The sequence below is a fragment of the Babylonia areolata genome, chromosome 35 (genome assembly GCF_041734735.1).
Source record: "Babylonia areolata isolate BAREFJ2019XMU chromosome 35, ASM4173473v1, whole genome shotgun sequence".
NCBI classification, from domain to species: Eukaryota; Metazoa; Mollusca; class Gastropoda; order Neogastropoda; family Buccinidae; genus Babylonia; species Babylonia areolata.
In genome coordinates, this window is record NC_134910.1 from 19220558 (window position 1) to 19239947 (window position 19390).

General features: G+C 43.6%; 1 protein-coding gene across 3 annotated transcripts in view; it reads right to left on the bottom strand.

The window, feature by feature from the left end:
• Positions 1 to 19390, bottom strand: part of LOC143277838 (uncharacterized) — a 32877-nt gene that overhangs the window by 8482 nt on the left and 5005 nt on the right. Inside the window, exons 4-18 of one of the 3 annotated variants that reach the window (XM_076582752.1) lie at positions 18932 to 19105; positions 17649 to 17752; positions 16920 to 16962; positions 15603 to 15740; positions 14732 to 14823; positions 13049 to 13219; positions 12555 to 12734; positions 11044 to 11275; positions 10108 to 10333; positions 8463 to 8647; positions 7401 to 7484; positions 6657 to 6740; positions 4631 to 4687; positions 3228 to 3298; positions 102 to 2246 (exon numbers count right to left, since the gene is read on the bottom strand). In XM_076582752.1, coding sequence (XP_076438867.1) covers positions 102 to 2246; positions 3228 to 3298; positions 4631 to 4687; positions 6657 to 6740; positions 7401 to 7484; positions 8463 to 8647; positions 10108 to 10333; positions 11044 to 11275; positions 12555 to 12734; positions 13049 to 13219; positions 14732 to 14823; positions 15603 to 15740; positions 16920 to 16962; positions 17649 to 17752; positions 18932 to 19105 — 3986 coding nt within the window. Of the gene's footprint in view, positions 1 to 101; positions 2247 to 3227; positions 3299 to 4630; positions 4688 to 6656; positions 6741 to 7400; positions 7485 to 8462; positions 8648 to 10107; positions 10334 to 11043; positions 11276 to 12554; positions 12735 to 13048; positions 13220 to 14731; positions 14836 to 15602; positions 15741 to 16919; positions 16963 to 17648; positions 17753 to 18931; positions 19106 to 19390 lie in introns of all 3 variants that reach the window. The other 2 variants (XM_076582751.1, XM_076582750.1) reach the window with 2 other exon arrangements.

The window sequence follows — 19390 nt, forward strand, 5'->3', positions numbered from 1 at the left end:
TAAACCTGGAGCACCACCACCAAATTCTTTCATCAACTTTTACACAAAACAAGATGCAAGCTCTACTTCAACTCAGCTCCTCTCTTCACCACTTCTCTCACCTTGTCCTTGGGAGTGCTGTCCCCTTTTCTCACACTGCCGCTACTGTCACTCTCCTCAGGCTGGCCAGGCCCAGGCTGTGAGGACGGCACTGAAGGTTCGACACCACCAGAACCCCTGGACGGACCGCCACCACTAGGCCACTTGGCGCTGTCCATGGTAGTCACTCCTGCCTTGCCTGTCCCTCGGGTCGGCTGTGTTTCTGCAGTGTCTTCTGGAACTGATTGTGACGATGTGTCCCCTGAAGTCTTGTTGGACTTTTCCTCTGGGGCCAGTTCAGGTTCAGGAGTTTCTTCTGCCTTGGGCTCTTCTGGTTGTGCGTCCGTTTTGGTCACATCGTCTTCTGGCTTCATTTCTTTGCTTGCGTTATCATCGTCGTCTGGTTGAATTTCTTCATTTGTGTTATCACTGTTGTCTGGTTTTATTTCTTTGCTTGTGTTATCACTGTCTTCTTTCTTGGCGTCGTCTTCTTCCGTTTCTGGGTTTCCCTGACTGTCATCCATGTCAAGCACACTTCTGTTTTCTTCTTCTGCAGGAGGCATAGTTTCTTCTCCTGCAGTGCTTTCTGTTTCCTCACTACATGGCTGAATTTCACTTCTTTCTGAGGTTGGTTCTTCTTCACTCTGCTCTCGGACAGCTTCTTCGGGTGCCGTTTCTTGGTCTTGCAGAGTCGGTTCTGACACAGTAGTGTCTTTGTTGTCATCATCGTCTGGTGCTGCTTCATCACATGGTGTTGCTTCCATGCCTTCTTCCAGAGCCGGTTCCTGTTCTTCATCTCCCATGGCTGTGGCGTTGTCCACGCCTTCCCCAGTGTTTAAGAACTCTGCCTCCATTTCCATGGAGGGCTCCACGTGTTGTGAACAAGATGCGTCTTCCTCATCGTCTCGGTCTTCCCCTAGCAGTGCCGCCTCTTCCTCCATGGTCAGGTCTTCGTCTCTGGCACAGTCTGCTTCCTGGGTCATGTCTTGGGAACGTCTGTCCTCCTCCAAGCTTTCCTGAGCGGTCCCAGAGTGCACTGAACCATCCTCCTGAGCTGACATGTCCTGAATTTCTGCTTCACTGGCTTGTGTGTCCATCAGTCCTTCCTCCTCACCATGTCTCTCTGACTGCTGCTCCATGGTGCCATCACCAGAACCCTCAAGGTCATTGTCTGGGAGATCTGTGCTGCATTCTTCTTCTGGGGCTGCTCTGCCAGATGTTTCTGTGTCTGCAGTGTTTGTGAAACCCTCATCGACATCCATGCCTTCTTCCTGGGTGGTGATGTCGCATGGCATGTCCTGAGAGTCGTCTTGCCCTGTGAGGACGTCAGCGGTGCTGGAGGGAACACCAGGGAGTTCTGCTTCTTCCTTCTCCACCCTGTGCCCACCAATATCCTGCTCTGCATTGCTGTCACTTTCCACCTCTGGGAATGAATCATCTTTGGCATGCATGAGAGCCTGGGGTTCTTCCACAGAAGCTGCAGTATCTTCTGCTTTGGACGCTTCGTAGTTTTCTTCTCCATGCTCTTCTTCTGAAGCAGCAATGCATTCTGAACTTCCAACACTTCCTTCCACTGGCTCTTCCACTGCATAAGTCATGTCTTTGGATTGTGAAACTTCAGTGATGTCTTCTACTTGCTCTTCTTCAGGAGCTGCAATGTCTTCAGCTTTTGAAACCTCACTGATTTCTGCAAGGTCTTCCGCAGACGTGATGTCTTCTGTTGAGGCTTCACCGAATTCTGCCTCAGCACCTGCCATGCTGTCGTCCCCACCTGTGACGTCTCCACTTTCTGGACCAGGGCAGCTTTCTGCTTCTGAAGCGTTGGTATCTTCTGTCTCTGAAGCTGCAAGGTCTCCTGTCTCTGGAATGGCGGAGTCATTGCTAGGCAACGGCTGACACACCTCCTTGCCCAACAGGTCCTGTGAGGCATCTGCTGCCAATGCTGTCTCTCCATCTCTCCCTGACCCCTCCTCCAGACATTCTGCTTCCTCCTCCTGAGATGGAGGTACGTTCTGAGCGGTGGAGGAATCGTCCTGGGTTGTATCACTTTCAGCAATGGCGTCGGAAGGCAGTGTGGGGCTGTGTGGTGTGTAGTGGTGGGGAATGGCATCTGTGCTGGTGTCCTCCTTGATGGTCATGGCTTCTGGTGCAGGTGCTGCCCCGTCCTGCTGTTAGTAAAATCATCTCCTTTTATTTCTCTTCTTAACACAACATTTTTTTTTTCAAATAATTTTATTCAAATCTTACATTACAACATATATATACACAGTCATAATGTTTGATAATATAATAAACATAACAACAACAAACAAACGAACAAAAAAAAAAAAAAAAAAAAAAAAAAAAAGAAGAAGAAAGAAATGAAATGAATTTTCAAACATTTTAATCCAGATTTTACCTTATAACAGACAAACACACATTAATGACAAAAAAAAGAATGAACTTGACAGAAAGAAGAAAAGAAAAAACAGGATACCAGCTGGGTCTTTCTATTTCTTTTGTTGTGATGGTAAATGTTTGAGAGGGATGAGTGAATGGCTGTATTCAACTTTTTCTTCAATGATTGACATCAGAATCACTCTCACTACTTTCCTCTTTCACACGCATGAGCTCACACAATCGCACCCTCAGAAAGACGCACACTACAAACTTTTTTCTTTCCTATGTCTGGCCTTAAACTTTCCTCTTCCCAAAACCCAAAACCGCCCTTCCTTCCTTCCCCTGCCTCTTCCTGGTCGACAGTTTTTCCAGCATTCCATTTACATTTATTTATAAAGTTTTTTTTTCCTCTGTGAATTTGAGTTATGCATGCATGTGAATGACCAGTTTGAAAGCACTTTGCCTCTGCACAAGAATCAGCACTATATAAATACTAATCATCATCATCTATTTTTGTTATAACAAACTTCTCTCCCTCTGGTACACATATTAGAATATAACTTGTTTCTCTCCCCCCCATATACACATTACAACATAAGAAATACCCATGCCTTCACACTCACCTCCACACACTCTCCACACTTCTCACACATGCACCACTACTAAGTGCCTACTTTCTTACTTACATCCCCACCCCCTACAACACAACTAGTATCCATATCAAATCAAACTCTCTCTCTCTCTCCCCCTCTCTCTCACACACACATTACCTGCTCAAGGGATGGAGTCTTGACCTTATACTCATCGATGCCCAAGGCGGAATGAGCTTGATCCTCTTTGTCTGCAACAGACAGCTCATGTGTGTAAGGAAACCACTTGTTTCCCAATATTGATCCATGTGTGGTGGTCAAATGGATAGAATGCTCGATTCCAGAGTTCAATCCCTGGCACACCTAGTGGGTTAAGGGTAAAGATTTTTCTGATCTCCTAGGTCAACATATGTGCAGACCTGCTATTGCCTGAACCCCTTTGTGTGTCAAAGATCAAATAAACATGTTAAAGATCCTGTAATCCATGTCAGTGTTTAGTAGGTTATGGAAAGAAGAAACATACCCAGCATGCACATCCCTAAAAATTGAGTATGGCTGTCTACATGCTGTGGAAATATACAAATGGTCATACATGTATAAAAATTCACGTTTGTGGGAGTGTGTGTGTGTGTGTGTGACTGAAACAGATTCTCACATTTTTTCCCTGATCATTTCCTTACTGAAGGTTCTTTATGTAGAAACCTGTAATGAGAAGAGAGAACAAGAGAGAACTAGAGAGAGAGGGGGGAAAGACATAGGACAGAGGTATCAATTCAAATCAAATTATGGTGCTTAGAGCCTCACCGACAGGATAGAGAAAGATATATTGGAGATAGGGACAGAGAAAGAAGTGGGCTGTAGAAAGGGAGAGAGAGAGAGAGAGAGAGAGAGAGAGAGAGAGAGAGAGAGAAGACAGAGGATGAGATGGAGAACAGAAATGGGGAGAGAAAGAGGGAGGATGGAACAGATAAAACAGATAAAGAATAGGAGATACAAATGAAAGAAAGAGTACAAGGATAGTCAGGAAGAGAAAGAGCGACAGCAAGAGATAGGAGAAATGGAGAGACAGAATCAGAGACGTCTGTTCACATGCTCAAATTTGACAACACATGCCTTTTTTCCACTCACAGTCTGCAGCCTCTCACTAAGGTGACATGTATAAGTGTGATCCCTGATTCTGGTGCACCTGGTGGGAAAAGATTGGAGATTTTCAGATCTCCCAGATAACACACGTGCAGACCTGCTACAGCCTGAACCCCCTTTTGTGTATACACATGCAGAAGATCCCAAAATCCATGTCAGCATTTGGTGGGTTATGGAAACAAAAACAAAGCCCAGAAAATGGGGTATGGCTGTCTACGTGCTGGGGCAAAAAAAACCCCAACAAAACAAACCACACCACCAAATAAATAAAAGGAAAACAACAACGACAACAAAAAGCAGTCATAAAAGCCCACTTGTCCACACCACTGAATGTAGGTGTAGCAGCCAATGACTGCAGAAGAAGAAATAAAAGAACACCACCACTTGACCAAGATCTGTCTGGGATGACAGGAGAGGTGTAGTGTAGTGCCAGCACTTACCTGGAATGTTCATACAGTCAGGTGTGGTGGCAGTCACCCCCTCGTCTCCCTCCACACCTGCCATACAGACACTTCACATTAACATGTTAATACTACTCACGGCGCTGTGCATAGCTCGTAGGCCATGCTTGGAACGAGCTGCACTTCATGTTTAATCTTCACCACTCTTCAAACAATCAGGACTTCAAACTTGATGTAATATTACAACACCACTTTTGCTGTAAAACAGCAACAATAAAAATACTAAATGAAAAGACACAATCCAACCAAGTCATATTTTGACATTAACCTGTATTTCACGATTCACAGCAATTTGGGGAAGTACCTGTCAGGACATTTCAATGAGGGGAAAAAAAAAGAAAGAAAGAAAAAAGGCAGGTTGTTGGTATCTTGTATTCAAAACCAACCTACAGAATCTCTCACAACTGTATGTTGAATGCCATAGTATGTACTACATATGTACATTGTGACATCACTGATGACATCATCAAAAGATGGGTAATACTTCTGGAAGGTTTACAATTCACACAATTGATCTGGAGTGTTTTTTCTTGAGAAAGCTTTCTCAGTTTTTGGCTGATTGTTCTGGATACTGATTGATGATCTGAAACACTTCCTTCAATATTTTTTTCCTGGCACTTAAAGGGTTAGAACAGTTCCCTCCCAAACATGGCACATGACAGAAACAGTATTGACAGCAGCACTGACAGCAGTAATGGCAATCTGGGGCATCAAAAGTATGGCTGCTTACAAAAAAAAAGAAAAAAAAGAAAAAAAAGAAAAAAAAAAAGAAAACCTCACCAAGACATTAATTAAAGCTTGCTTTGTGGGGAGAACAGTTCCAGTTAAACAAGTTACCCAGACAGTCTAATATACAACACATTCACCATTTTACACCCACCCCTATCTATTTAAAGTTTTTGATTGCTTGATTTTTGCTGCCCAATCATAATAATAATAATGGATACTTATATAGCACACTATCCAGAAATCTGCTCCAGGTGCTTTACAAAAACGCTTTTGTTAACATAAAACATTATATCTATGTTACATACACACACCAAAATGTGACCACACACACACACACACTGCATACATACATTTTAACATACATGTGTATCTAACAGCTATCCTAACACATACGCACACATAGGCAGGCACAAACTTACATAAACACACGCACACACAATACACATTCATATACATGTATGTAGTTATGTACACATACATATGTATACACACATAGTCAAGCACAGCTAAAGGAAGTGGACCTGCCACAATTGAACTTATTGCTGAGGGAAAAGGTGAGTTTTGAGACGAGATTTAAAAGATGCGAGGGAATCAGAATGACGGAGGTTATCAGGGAGCTTGTTCCACGTCTTTGGCGGTTGAAAAGAAAACGATCTGTGTCCATAGGACTTACTTCTGACTTGAGGTATCCTGAGAAGTCAAGTATCAGAGGAAGAACGGAGCTGGCGAGACAGGGTATAGATATGGAGGAGTTCAGAAAGATACTTTGGGCCAGACCGTTGACTGCAGAAAAGGTCAGAGTGGATCAGAAACAGGCAACCAGTGGAGAGACTGAAGGAGAGGAGAAACATGGTTGAATTTAGAAGCTCCCGGTTAAGTATGTGTAATTAAAAGATATTTGGGAAGGCCGGCCAAAAGAGAGTTGCAGTAATCCAATCTTGAGAGAACCAGAGAGCATACAAGTGTCTTGGTTGCATCGGTTGAGAGATAGTGGCGGATAGAGCTGATTCTATGCAGTTCCAAATAGGCAACTTTACAGATATTCGAAATGTGCTGTTGGAAGGAAAGAGACTGGTCTAGGATTACACCAAGACTGCGAACAGAGGGAGAAAATGAAAAAGGTGTGCTATTGATCAGAACAGAGTCAGGAAAGGAAGGATGTCATCAATACAAACCACCCCTCCTTCCAATCCACTTAATTAAACAACCACTGAAAACAGACGGACAGACAGAAAGGCAAGCAGACAGACAGACAAAAGTTGAACACCCAACATACTGGTGTTGACCACGCTCTGTTTCTTCACCAAACCCAACACGTCTAAAATGGAGGCATCCGGTTTGTGGCGTGGGTCTATTTCATCTGGAAACAAAAAACACATGACCGATAATGCACACCATTTTCTTGATAATTCACAATATCTTGCTGTTGTTGCTATCCCATCTTCAGTGGCATTACCCCCCCCCCCCCCCTCCCTCCGGGCTCAACTTTACTGCCTCAGTCCAGTCCCAGCCCTACACAGGAAGCTATCACTATTGGGGTGTTTCAAGATCCCACACGAAAGGAGACCTTGGAATGAGAGTAGGGAGAATTTGTTCACTATTATTAAAATTATCGAAAGTGGAAAAAAAAAGAGATGAAAAATGCTGTGAGGGCATATCATGTCCACCTCTAGTTCAGTATCTTTCCCAAGGCAATGTTGCTTTGCAATCTGCATCTAATAGAAATATTGGAGTACATTAAATGCACAGTTTACTTGGTTCAAAATCAAACATGCTTGGCTACATGTTAACATGATTCTTACATGTTTAGTCAAGCTTCAACACATGTGATTCATATAATAAAATCTGCCAACAGTTTTGCTTCAAGACTGCATAAACACACATGCTAACATGCACATCCTAAGCCTTCTTTCAGTCCGATTTTGACCACACTGATTAAAGACCTCCCACACCCTTACATGACACACGCCAGTCACCTTGCTCACAAGCAGCTGATACCCACCCTCCCCTGCGGTCTTACCTGGTCCTGGTTTTTCCACCTGTGGTGGTATTTCAGGCTTGTTCAGGTAACCCGTCCGCTTGGAGCAGAACACCAGATGGTTGGCTGTTCCAACACAAACATCATTGCTATGATGTTATCATATGCTGTTCTACAGCCACATCTTTCCAACCTTTCCTTTACACATTTCTACTTTTCTGCTGTTACAGCTTTTCACATCTAATCTTTCCACATATCTGTTCAAACAGGTATTGCCTTGATGTTATCATACACTTCTCTACAGCTGCATATTTCAAATCTAACCTTTACACATACCTGTTCAAACATACACTACTGCTATGACTTATCATATGCTGTTCTACTGTTACGTATTTCAAATCTTTTTTTTTTTTTTTTTTTTACAAATCTGTTCAAATACACAACTCTTTCAACATTGTACACTGTTCTACAGTTATCTATTTCAACTATGATTTTTGCACCTATCTGTTCAAGCACACATGATCACTGAATGTAATCATACACTGTTCTACTGTCACATCTTTCAACACTGATCAAAATGCATGTCTGTTCAGACATACATCATCGCCTTGATGTACTTGACACAGCTCCACTGTCACATTTTCCCAAACAATCTCAAAACATATCTGTTCAAATACATTTTAATCTTTGTTGCCAAACTTGCTAAAGAAGCAACAGAGAGGAAAGGGAAAGAGGACATTTCTAACACAGAGTTATAATGTGCAGTGACGGCCTGGTGACAATGAGTCTGCATTTGAAGCAAGAGAATCTGAGTGCACAGGATCGAATCCCATAGCTGCCAGTATTTTCTCCCCTTCCACTTGACCTTGAGAGGTGGTCTGGATGCCAGACATGTGGAGGAGTTGATAAACTGAGTCACATGTGCAGCATGCATTCAGTGCATGTAAAAAAACCCATGGCAACAAGTGTTGTCTCTGGCAAAATTCTCCAGAAAAACTCACTTTTACACTTGCAAGCAAGTGGGGGCACTGCACTGTAACACCACAACATGAATTTCACACAGAGAAATCTGCGGAGACAAGTACACACAGACAAATGGCTGACCGAGTTTGTTGCCGAACTTGGTGACGAAGCCACAGAGGCAGTAGAGGGGGTGGGTCAGGGACCTCTCCACAGGCACGCTCTGTGACAGAGCTGACACCTGGCCTGAGTGGAAGCCCATCATGTGGGTGGCGTAGGCAAAGCTGCAGCTGGTGGCGAAGCGACACATCGAACACTGGATGTACTTCCTGCACACACACAACATGGCTCATTCTGTTATCATATCAGTATTAAGGAGATTAAGAAACACAATCTGCATTTCCAAAAACTATGTTTTTTCCTGTGGTACACAACCAGCATCAATAAAATAAAAATATATATACATTAACATCATTCACATTAAAAAACTAAACAGAGAAAGCAAAGTATACATACCCAAAAAGGAAATTTTCTATCTAAAAGGAAATTTTCTATCTAAAATTACGTTTAAATAACATACTTACCGTGACCCAACTAGTGCACACTCCGGCAGGGGTCTGACATTCCTGCCTGTGCAAACTACTATCCGCCTATGTGGAGAAAACGAAACTACGGCCGATAACCTCCCGGAAGTAGGTAACCTCCCCTTTGTCCCGCTGGTTAGCACCCCCTTTTGACGGCAATATGCCATCACCAGCGCAGCGAGCAGGGAGAACAGGAAGCGGGGAGGACGGGAGGGTCTTAAATTTGGGTCACGGTAAGTATGTTATTTAAACGTAATTTTAGATAGAAAATTTCCTTTTAATTACACATACTTAACCGTGACCCAACTAGTGCAGAATAGCGCGACAAGGTGGAGGGCTTGCCTATTCTACTGTCTGTGTGCTGTGATGGCCTGTTGTGCAACTACCACAGAAGCGATGCCTCTTGAGCCATCATCCCGCAGGCGTGCGACGTCTCTCTGGTAGAAGTCGATGAGCCATCATCCCTAAAGCGATAGATGTCCCTCAAGTAGAATTCGACGAAAGTAGAGTGTACTGTATCACCTAAGGATATTGGTGCGGGCAAAGAAGACAGAGGTCCGCAGCTGTATTGTGGGAGAGGTCTGTGGACCACAGCTGCGCTGATAAATGTAGGGTAAAGAAAATCAGGTCGGTGGGTTGAATCCACACTTTACTACTGAGAGCACAGGAACAGGAGTCATAATGGCTGCCGGAAAAAGAGGGCGCTAACCAGCGGGACAAAGGGGAGCTAAAATTACGTTTAAGTACCATACTTACTGTGACCCACTAGTGCAGACTCTGGCAGGGGTCTGACATTCCTGTCCTGTGCAAAGTACTATCCGCCTATGCGGAGAAAACGAAAGTAGCTACGGCCGATAACCTCCCGGAAGTAGGTAACCTCCCCTGTGCCGCCCTGGCTAGTGCCCTCTTTTTCTGGCAGCAATACAAAACTAGGACAGCTCCACATCATCAAACACTAAGAAAAGGAGGCAACTTCTGCAAGAACTCTTATTTTTCAGAGACTTTTCCAGACTTCCATGACAGCACAAACCCTGCAGGACACACAACATACGCACACAAGAACAACAAGGTGACAATGACTTGTGGTTGCCAGTACTTATCAGCATCTTGCACTCAAAGCACCAGAAATCATACACATACTCATATAACACGCCCCCCCCACACAAACATACCCACCCAAAAACTAAACAACCCATCCCACTCACTTATAATGGTCACCAGTACTCATCAGCATCTTGCACTCAAAGCAGTAGAGGACTGCAGTGTCTGGGGGCAGGTACAATCCTCGGTGCTCCTGCACTTTAGACACCGCGGGTGCGTTCAGCGACTTGGGCCCCCCGTTTCCACCCCCTCCTCCTTTGCTGGAAACGATGCCTGTCTCCGGCACCTTGATCATCACCTGGTCTCCCGTCATCAGCTTCTGGTTTGCACCTGGATGGACAAGTGAGGGGATTGTGGGTTGTTACACCTGTTTGTTATTCCTGTGTGATTTTCTGGTGTTTTTTTTGTTGATGAGAAGTATGGTTCTGCATAAGATCGATAACAAATGTGGACACACAGTGTCTAAACTGTCTGCACTTTACATTCCTGCTTTCCCCAAAAGGAAATTACATACACTGCCATATCCACAATTCCAGAGCACTTCTCCCATCGCTGTCACATTTTCTGTTGTTATATTTTCACATTATTCTTCCCATGGAACTACTGTCTTGTTTTTTTAGTGATATTTTGTTTATAGGTATTTTTTACACAATTAATTTTGTGACAATGAAAGGATTACAGGTGTGCCTTTCCAATCTGGAGTCAACCTAACACTGCAATTTTTAAATATCATGAATGTTCTGACCTTTCAAATGTCAGCGTAATATCAAAACACACATTTTCCTATGAAAATAGTTGCACACCTAATGCTTCCTCTTCACTCAGTGACTGCAACTCCCACAATCACTCAAAACTTATCTACATGTTTTACTGTTTTTACCCCACCTTAATCCACCAGGTATGGATACTTGAAAAGAACCCAGGACCCTCTTACACTATCATGCCCTTATTCTGATTCTAGTAAATAGGCAAGAACCAAAGGCTTTTAAAACACAAACAAATAAATCCACACACAACACAGCCAACCTATGCACCCTCACCAATGACCCCCTTCTGGTTGGGCTGATGGTGTGTCTTGCGGTGTGTCTTCAAGTCCTGAGCATTGAAGAAGGACAGCTTGCAGACGGAACACTTGCGGTTGGCCGTCTTGGACTGGTGACGCAGCAGGTGATGGTAGTAGACCTGGGTTTGACCCCACCCTTGCGACACGAACTTCACGTGGAACACCCGCAGGCAGTACAGGCACAGCAAACTGTCTGAGCTGTCGTGTCGCTGTGCACAGTCAGTACACAAACAGTGGGGTCACTCAATGTGTTGCTGTGCACAGACAGCACACAATCAGTGGGGCCACTCATCATGTCACTGTGCACAGACAGCACACAATCAGTGGGGTCACTCATCATGTCACTGTGCAGACAGCACACTATCAGTGGGGTCACTCATTTCATCATGTCACTGTGCACAGACAGCACACAAACAGTGGGGTCACTCATCATGTCACTGTGCACAGACAGCACACAATCAGTGGGTAACTCATTTCATCATGTCACTGTGCACAGACAGCACACTATCAGTGGGGTCACTCATTTCATTGTGTTGCTGTGCACAGACAGCACACAATCAGTGGGGTCACTCATTTCATCATGTCACTGTGCACAGACAACACACTACCAGTGGGGTCACTCATTTCATTGTGTTGCTGTGCACAGACAGCACACAATCAGTGGGTAACTCATTTCATCATGTCACTGTGCACAGACAGCACACAATCAGTGGGGTCACTCATTTCATTGTGTTGCTGTGCACAGACAGCACACTATCAGTGGGGTCTCTCATTTCATCATGTCACTATGCACAGACAGCACACAATCAGTGGGGTCACTCATCGTGTCGCTGTGCACAGACAGCACACAAACAGTGGGGTCACTCATTTCATCATGTCATGAAGTCTGAACACTTACATCAAATCCAAATCCCATTAAAGTGAAAGACTGATAGCATATCAAACACACACACACATACAGCCCAGTCCTGGGGGAGGGGGTTCTTAGCAGAAAGATAAGGGGGATATTTTCAAATATACACAAACCATTCATGTACATTTTTCCATCTCTTCGTTTTCATGAGAACAGACAGCTCTCATAGTGGTTGATGTTCCATGCTTATTCATATTTGTCAACAACACACACACACATGACAGACCAGCAGACCATGACACAACATCCCACACACACACATGACAGTCACGAAGACAACATAGAGCAGAGACCTTTAAGAAGTGACTGACAATGTCACTGTGAATGAAAGAGTGGAAGTGACAAATATACACACACACAAACAATAGACCTGTCACATCAACACATTCAATGCACAAACACATATGACAATGTCCAAAACACACACACATCAGAACAACTAGGAAACATACACATGACAGACATCAAGACAAGCACAGAGTGGAGGAGACCTTATTGAAGTCGTCGACAATGTCACTGTACACGACTGAGCATACATGACAAATACATACACACATACATGTCAGAGCAGAAACCTTTTTGAAGTGGTCGACGACGTCACTGTACATGGAGGATCGGAAGTGGCACAGCTGACAGGTGTAGGGCATCTCACAGGCACAGTGGTTCTGACGCATGTGGTTGGTCAGAGCGTAACGCGACTCATGGTCCTTCTCACAGATCCGACACATCAGCACATTCATGTTGCTCAGGTGCACCTGCAATGTACAAGAAAGTTTCCTTCACCAAGAATGCATAGTTTCTACTCACTTGCATATTTCAGTGATTTCACACTAATTTCCACTTCAAAACTGATACTAGAAAGTCTTGGGTTGGACAGCCTGTTAGTTCTCTGCTGCATTAAAGCTGCCTGAGTGTGCTCCACATGAAGTCTGAGTTGCAAAAGGATGTGTATGTGTATTGTATGTGCATTGTGCATGGGTGTGTGTCTGTGCGAAAATAATGCCAGTGAAATACAGATGATGGGACAGCAAAAAAAAACAAAAACAAAATAAAATCACCACCAGTTTACCTTCTCAATATGGGTCTGCATTTCGAAGGGCGTGTCAAACTGTTTGTAGCAGTGCTTGCACTGGGTCAGGTCGCTGAGGTCAAGGTTCTGTTGCTTCTCGCTGTCGATGTGGCCTTGAAGGTGCATCATGGCTTTGACATTGTTGTACAGCATCTTGGTACAGATCCAGCACTGCCAACAAAAAGGACAAAACAAACTGCTAAAGAAATTCTGACAACCTATCAATTCAACCAAAAGTGAAAAACTGTAAAAATACTCAGCTGTAATGACAAAGGGAACAAGAAAGGAAGATGGCTGCCAGTAAAGAGGGCATGTCATATCTTAACTCACTCGGTACGGCCAGTCCTCTCTTCTCCTCTACACAAACCCCTCGGATGTCCAGTGGGTGTCTGAATGACCCAACCTTTAGCTTCCGTCGTCAGAATTGTGGTATTCTTTGTCAACATTCACCTCTTCAGTATAAGAGCCTTCCACTTGCAATATTTTGATGATGGTAATTGGGGTGAAACGCTGTTAACATCGTCTCTTTCGCCGTTCGTATGGAGAGAGTTAAGCAATGATAACAGAGGCAGGTATGACACAGATACCTTTGTTTTCTCCGATTCTAGAACAGGAATAAAGGAATAAAGACACATGCCAGTGTGCACTTGTGGGTTGTGTAACGTATTCCATTAGTGGGTCAGGTAATGTATATGTATTAAAAATCACTGGAGAGAGAAACACAGAAAGAGACAAGCACACAGACAACAGAGAAGGCATGGGATAATAAGACAAAGAGAGGGGAAAGAAGAGCAGAATTCAGAAAAAGGAGAGATCAGTGGAGACAGAATGGTGCAAGGAACAGTGGAGGCTGTTTTTGTGTGTGCATACACATAGAAAATAAATGTGATAGAGAGAGAGAGAGAGAGAGAGAACAGGAAACTGAACAAAGAAACAAACAACATTCAACTTACACATCCTTAATTGTTCTTTTTCTAGGATTTACCACAAAAAAAAAGAAAAAAAAAGCTTACCATACAACAAGAATCAAATGAACACAAACACATGGAAGACCCATTCAACCCCACAACACAGCCTAGCACTGAACAACAAAATTCTCCACTACACATTGCCTGGACACAGAAATCATAAGACAGAAGGTATGGTACACCAACAATAAAATTCTCCACTACACATTACCTGGACACAGAAATCATATGACAGGAGGTACGGTACACCTGCAATAAAATTCTCCACAACACACCACCTGGACACACAGATCATGTGACAGGAGGTACAGTACACCTGCAATAAAATTTTCCACAACATACCACTTGGACACAGAGATCATATGACAGGAGGTAGGGTACACCTGCAATAAAATTCTCCACAACACACCACCTGGACACAGATATAAGACAGGGGGTATGGTACACCAACAATAAAATTCTCCACAACACACCACCTGGACACAGATATAAGACAGGGGGTATGGTACACCAACAATAAAATTCTCCACAACACACCACCTGGACACAGATATAAGACAGGAGGTATGGTACACCAACAATAAAATTCTCCACAACACACCACCTGGACACAGATATAAGACAGGGGGTATGGTACACCAACAATAAAATTCTCCACAACACACCACCTGGACACAGAGATCATATGACAGGAGGTATGGCACACCATACCTACCCTGAAACGGAACTCTGATTTCTCTTCTGTGAAGGTGGGGTCTCCCTCCATCTTGCCATAGTAGTACTCATCCAAGGGCACCCAGTTTCCACCTGAAACATCACCTGTATGAGCTCATCAAGTCATCTGCACCATCACTCTCACACCTGGACAACACATCTGCTGCCTTCACTGGCATATTGGGTCATAATGTCAGATTTTTTTGTATGTTTGTTATGGTCAAGGGGGCTGCTGAACCAAAGTGAGTGACTTAATTCCAAAACAAAGTAAAATAAGTAAAAGGTAGAGGAAAAACCCCACAGTCCCTTCAATCACAAAAATGCCAATACTGAAATCCATATAATAAAGAAATACTCTTACCATGCATTTCAGGTAAATCATATTAAAATGATGGGAAATATGACCATTTAATGTAACATTTTCTTTCTTGATAACTTCTAAATGTGTATCTTGCTATTGAAATCATGGAAAAAAAAGAAAGAAAAGAAAAAGAATAAAATTAGAATACAGTTAAGACGATCTTATATGTACTTCACTGTTATTGACACCATGCCATGGATATTGTCCACAAGGGATATCAAAATGGTGTTAACAGAACAAACAAGTGTGTGTGTGTCTACTATGTGTGAGAGAGAGAGGGTGGAATAGTTTTTTTTAGTTTTTTTAAAATAGTGTCCTGTGTGTGTGTGTGTGTGTGTGTGTGTGTGTGTGTGTGTGTGACAGAGGGTGGGATAGTGATTTTGTTTTTTGATGTTTTGTGTGTGTACGTGTGTGTGTTTGTTGTATGCATGCACACACATGTGGATGTGCATTGTGTGGTGGACGTGCGTGTGTGTATGTTCCCTACAAACTCCGTCATTTTCCCACTCACCACTGCCATTACTGCCGTCCATGACCAAACGACCACGGGACTTCTTGTTTGGGGGTATCGGCATCACCTCCTCAGGCATGTTGAATGCCCGTTTGATGCCCAGACCTGAAGTTCCTGACACAATGGTCACCATGTTCCCTGCACACCCAGCATGCCCCACTTATAAAGCAGGTGGAGTGTTATGTGGAGTGTTGGCCTAAGGGTAACACTCCGGCTAGGAAGCGAGAGAATCTGAATGAATGGGGATGAATCCCACACCTCACCAGAATTTTCTCACCCCCTCCACAAGACCTTGAGGGGTGGTCTTGATGACAGTCAATCGAGTAAGATTTAATACCAAGATCCCATGTGCTTTGCATACTAGAAGAACCAACAGCACCAAAAGAGTTGTCCAAAGTAAAATTCTGTAGAAAAGTGCACTCCTATACATGAATGTGCCTCAATGAAGGCTGACTGAATGACACAGGAAACAAATAATGAGTGCCTGAAGTCAGCTCTACTCTGGCAGTCAGCCTGTTGTATAAATGACTGTAAAACAAATAAGCTTTATACAAGTAAAATAATACATATGCTTTTTTTTATTTTATTTTTTTTATCTGGTTTAACTCTGAATCACAAAACTAATATAATTTACTGTTATTTTCAAAACGCCAACATACACAAGTCAATGCTGTCTCCTAACAGGCACATAAGCCGAGTGGTTTAAACAAAATTAGAGCATTTGATTTTCAATCTAAGGGTCCTGGGTTCGATCCTGGTTTCATCACCTGGAGATTTTTTCCCAATTTCCCAGGTCAACGTGTGTGAAGACCTGCTATGCCTGCATCCCAATCATCAGTATACAATTATGGAGTATCAAATGAAGATCTTAAAATTCATGTCAGTGTTCAGTGAGTAAAGGAAACACACACAAATCCAGCATGCACACCCCAGAAAACAGAAACACTACCTTATGGACAAAAAAAGGGCACATATGCGAAACCCCACTCATACATCTGTGAATGTGGGAATTCAAGCCCATGAATGCAGAAAAAAGAAAAAAACCAACAAAAAAAACCAACCCCCCCCCTCCTCAGCCGTGTGATCCAAGGAATTTGTCTGCCTTTTCTCGTGTCCTAGAATTTGGGATATTATTGGTTTCTATGTTTCAATGATAATGAATGATGATGGGGGTGATAAGATGCTGCTATGGGGGGTTTCATTTAGGTTTGGGCACTACTGGAAAAGGCTGCACTCTCAGAGTACATCACAGAATCAACCGGACTCAGAGACACAAGGAAATACCCTTCTACACTGACCATTCATTCCAGAACTTACCAGTTTGTTGTTTAAGGCCTGCTGGCGTGTAGCTCTGCTGAGTCTGGAGTGGGGGAAACACAGAGAAAGCAGAGATGATTTTCATATTTTCAAGCATGATGGAGTGGAGTTGTGTGTGTGTTATGCATGCGTGTTGGAATGCGAGTCTGTGACATTTATCCGTCTCTGTGTTGTCACCTCTGTGTGAGTGCGTTTATGTTCTGTGTTACATTAGGCTCTGTGTGTGTGTGTGTGTGTGTGTGTGTGTGTGTGTGTGAAAGAGAGAGAGAGATGCTTAGCTGTCTCTGTGTTGGCACTTGTGACTGTGTGTCCGTGCACTTGTGTGATGCTTGGCTGTCTCTGTTCTGACCCGTTTTCCACTTGGTATTCTTTTTCTTTGTTGATTTAATATTAATCAGAGAGATTGATGACACATGATGACCAGTTGGTATTTTTTCTATGGTGTGTGTATTACATTCTTTCTGTCTAATTGGTCGCTATCTACACCAGTTCCAGTTTGTTTTTAAATTTAGGTGGGGACCCCACAACACCCCACTGTAACAAGGATGATAGTTCTATCACACACACACCCATCCACCCATGCACATGCACACAAACCAAACACATACATACACATATATCACACACAGGTTTACCACACAAACACAGCACATGCACACATCACACACACATACCCAACACCCACATGCACACACATACCGCACTCACACACACACCACACCCACATACCACAGCTGGTTGGATTGGGCGGAGGAACCACTGGTTCTGCTGGTGGTTGTTGTTCTTGTTCTGTCCGGGCTGGGAAAACTGGTACATTTCCTGGGGCACTCCCGCTGTAGGCAACGCATCATTCATTCTGTATTCATTTATGATGGGGATGGTGGCCAAATGGTTTGAGCACTAAATTTTAAAAAATTGTTTTACTGAGAAACTATCACATTCATGGAGCACTTGCAAACCCTTCCAGTTTGCAACATAAACAGGAGGGAGGTGATTATACAGCAAGGGAACTAACCAACTAGGTACTTTTGGTTTCATCCATCCTACACTGACAGCCATTTTGCCTAGGGTATGAATAAGAGCCCCTGCTGGGGTCTGCTCTTAAATGCAACCATAATGTATGTGTAATTAAATTTTCAGCCTTCCCAAGCCGTGCTTGAACTGCCAGTCCAGAGGGCAAAGTCTGCTGTCTTTCTCAGCACCTCTTTTTAATCCCATAGCTTCTTTTGCAACTGTGTCTCATCAGGCCAGCTTTGATATGTGATGTCTGGGTAAACTGAGCTGTCCAATCAGCTGCACAGCGATATGGTTGATGTCACAGACTGACAAATGGGAGGATGTGGGTTCAAGCCCCTGCAGAGGTGGGTTTCTACCACCCATGACTGGCTCATACCCAGAGTTGAGTGTGCTATGGGCTCATACAGGAAAACTCGAACCACACAGTCAAGATCACCCACTTCACCAATGCACCTCTGGGAGTGATTGTTTGAGTTTCAGGGTCAATGCTGCAAATGTCTGTATCTCTTGGGCCTGTCCGAGTCACATCAGGATATATCAGATATATATTCAAAGGATGTATAGAGAGCATTTCTGTCACTTATTAACACATAAAAAATGGACATTCACTGCAGTACCAGTATCTCGTTATCTTCAGTGATCATCTAAATAAACTTTTAAAAGTCTCACTTCTGTGGCCTGACCTGCTCTCATTGCGACCTCTCAACTTCCATACCTGAAGTGAATTCCTGTCAAGATCTTTGGTGTCGGCAGATTCATAGTATGGCTGCATATTGGCCAACTACCCAAGATGTGGTTGCTTATGGGGACTCAGAATGAGTGGCATGGGAGTAATGCCTCTGAAACAGTGAAGATGAGGTAGAAAAAAACCGATGAGCAGTCCTGAAATATGTTCTAGGGTTCGGATGTTGTGCTTCACGAATATTCACTGATGCAAACCTGCAAGCTACAAGTCTCAGTCCAAAACCTACACCTGTCCCCAGACTTCCACTCACCTGCATGTGGTGGCAACACCCCCTGTGTGGTGATAGGGTTGATGATTGGGCCGGACATGGGCTTTGGCACTGATGTTTTATCCGAGCGTGGTGGCGCCATCTTCTGACCAATGCGGGGTGGACTCTCTCCGACAATCATGATGTCTGGCGAGGTGGAGCCACTGCCGCGTGAAGCTTAATGAAACACAACAAAAGTTTTACTAGGCAAATGAAGTATGCAATTAACAGGGTATTTTTTCCATCCACCTCTGAAGCAGATCAAACATTGTCAAGTTCAACACTGAAGTAAAATATAAACAGAAATACACAGGCACAAGACAAAGATCAGAGACTAATATTCATGGTTGTGCCAATCATGTGAGATGAAAACCTGTATCAGCAATGACAGTACAGGTCAAAGTTAATGTGAAGAAATCTCCTATCCCTCAAAAAGCTTCTTCTTTTTTAATCAATTCCTAA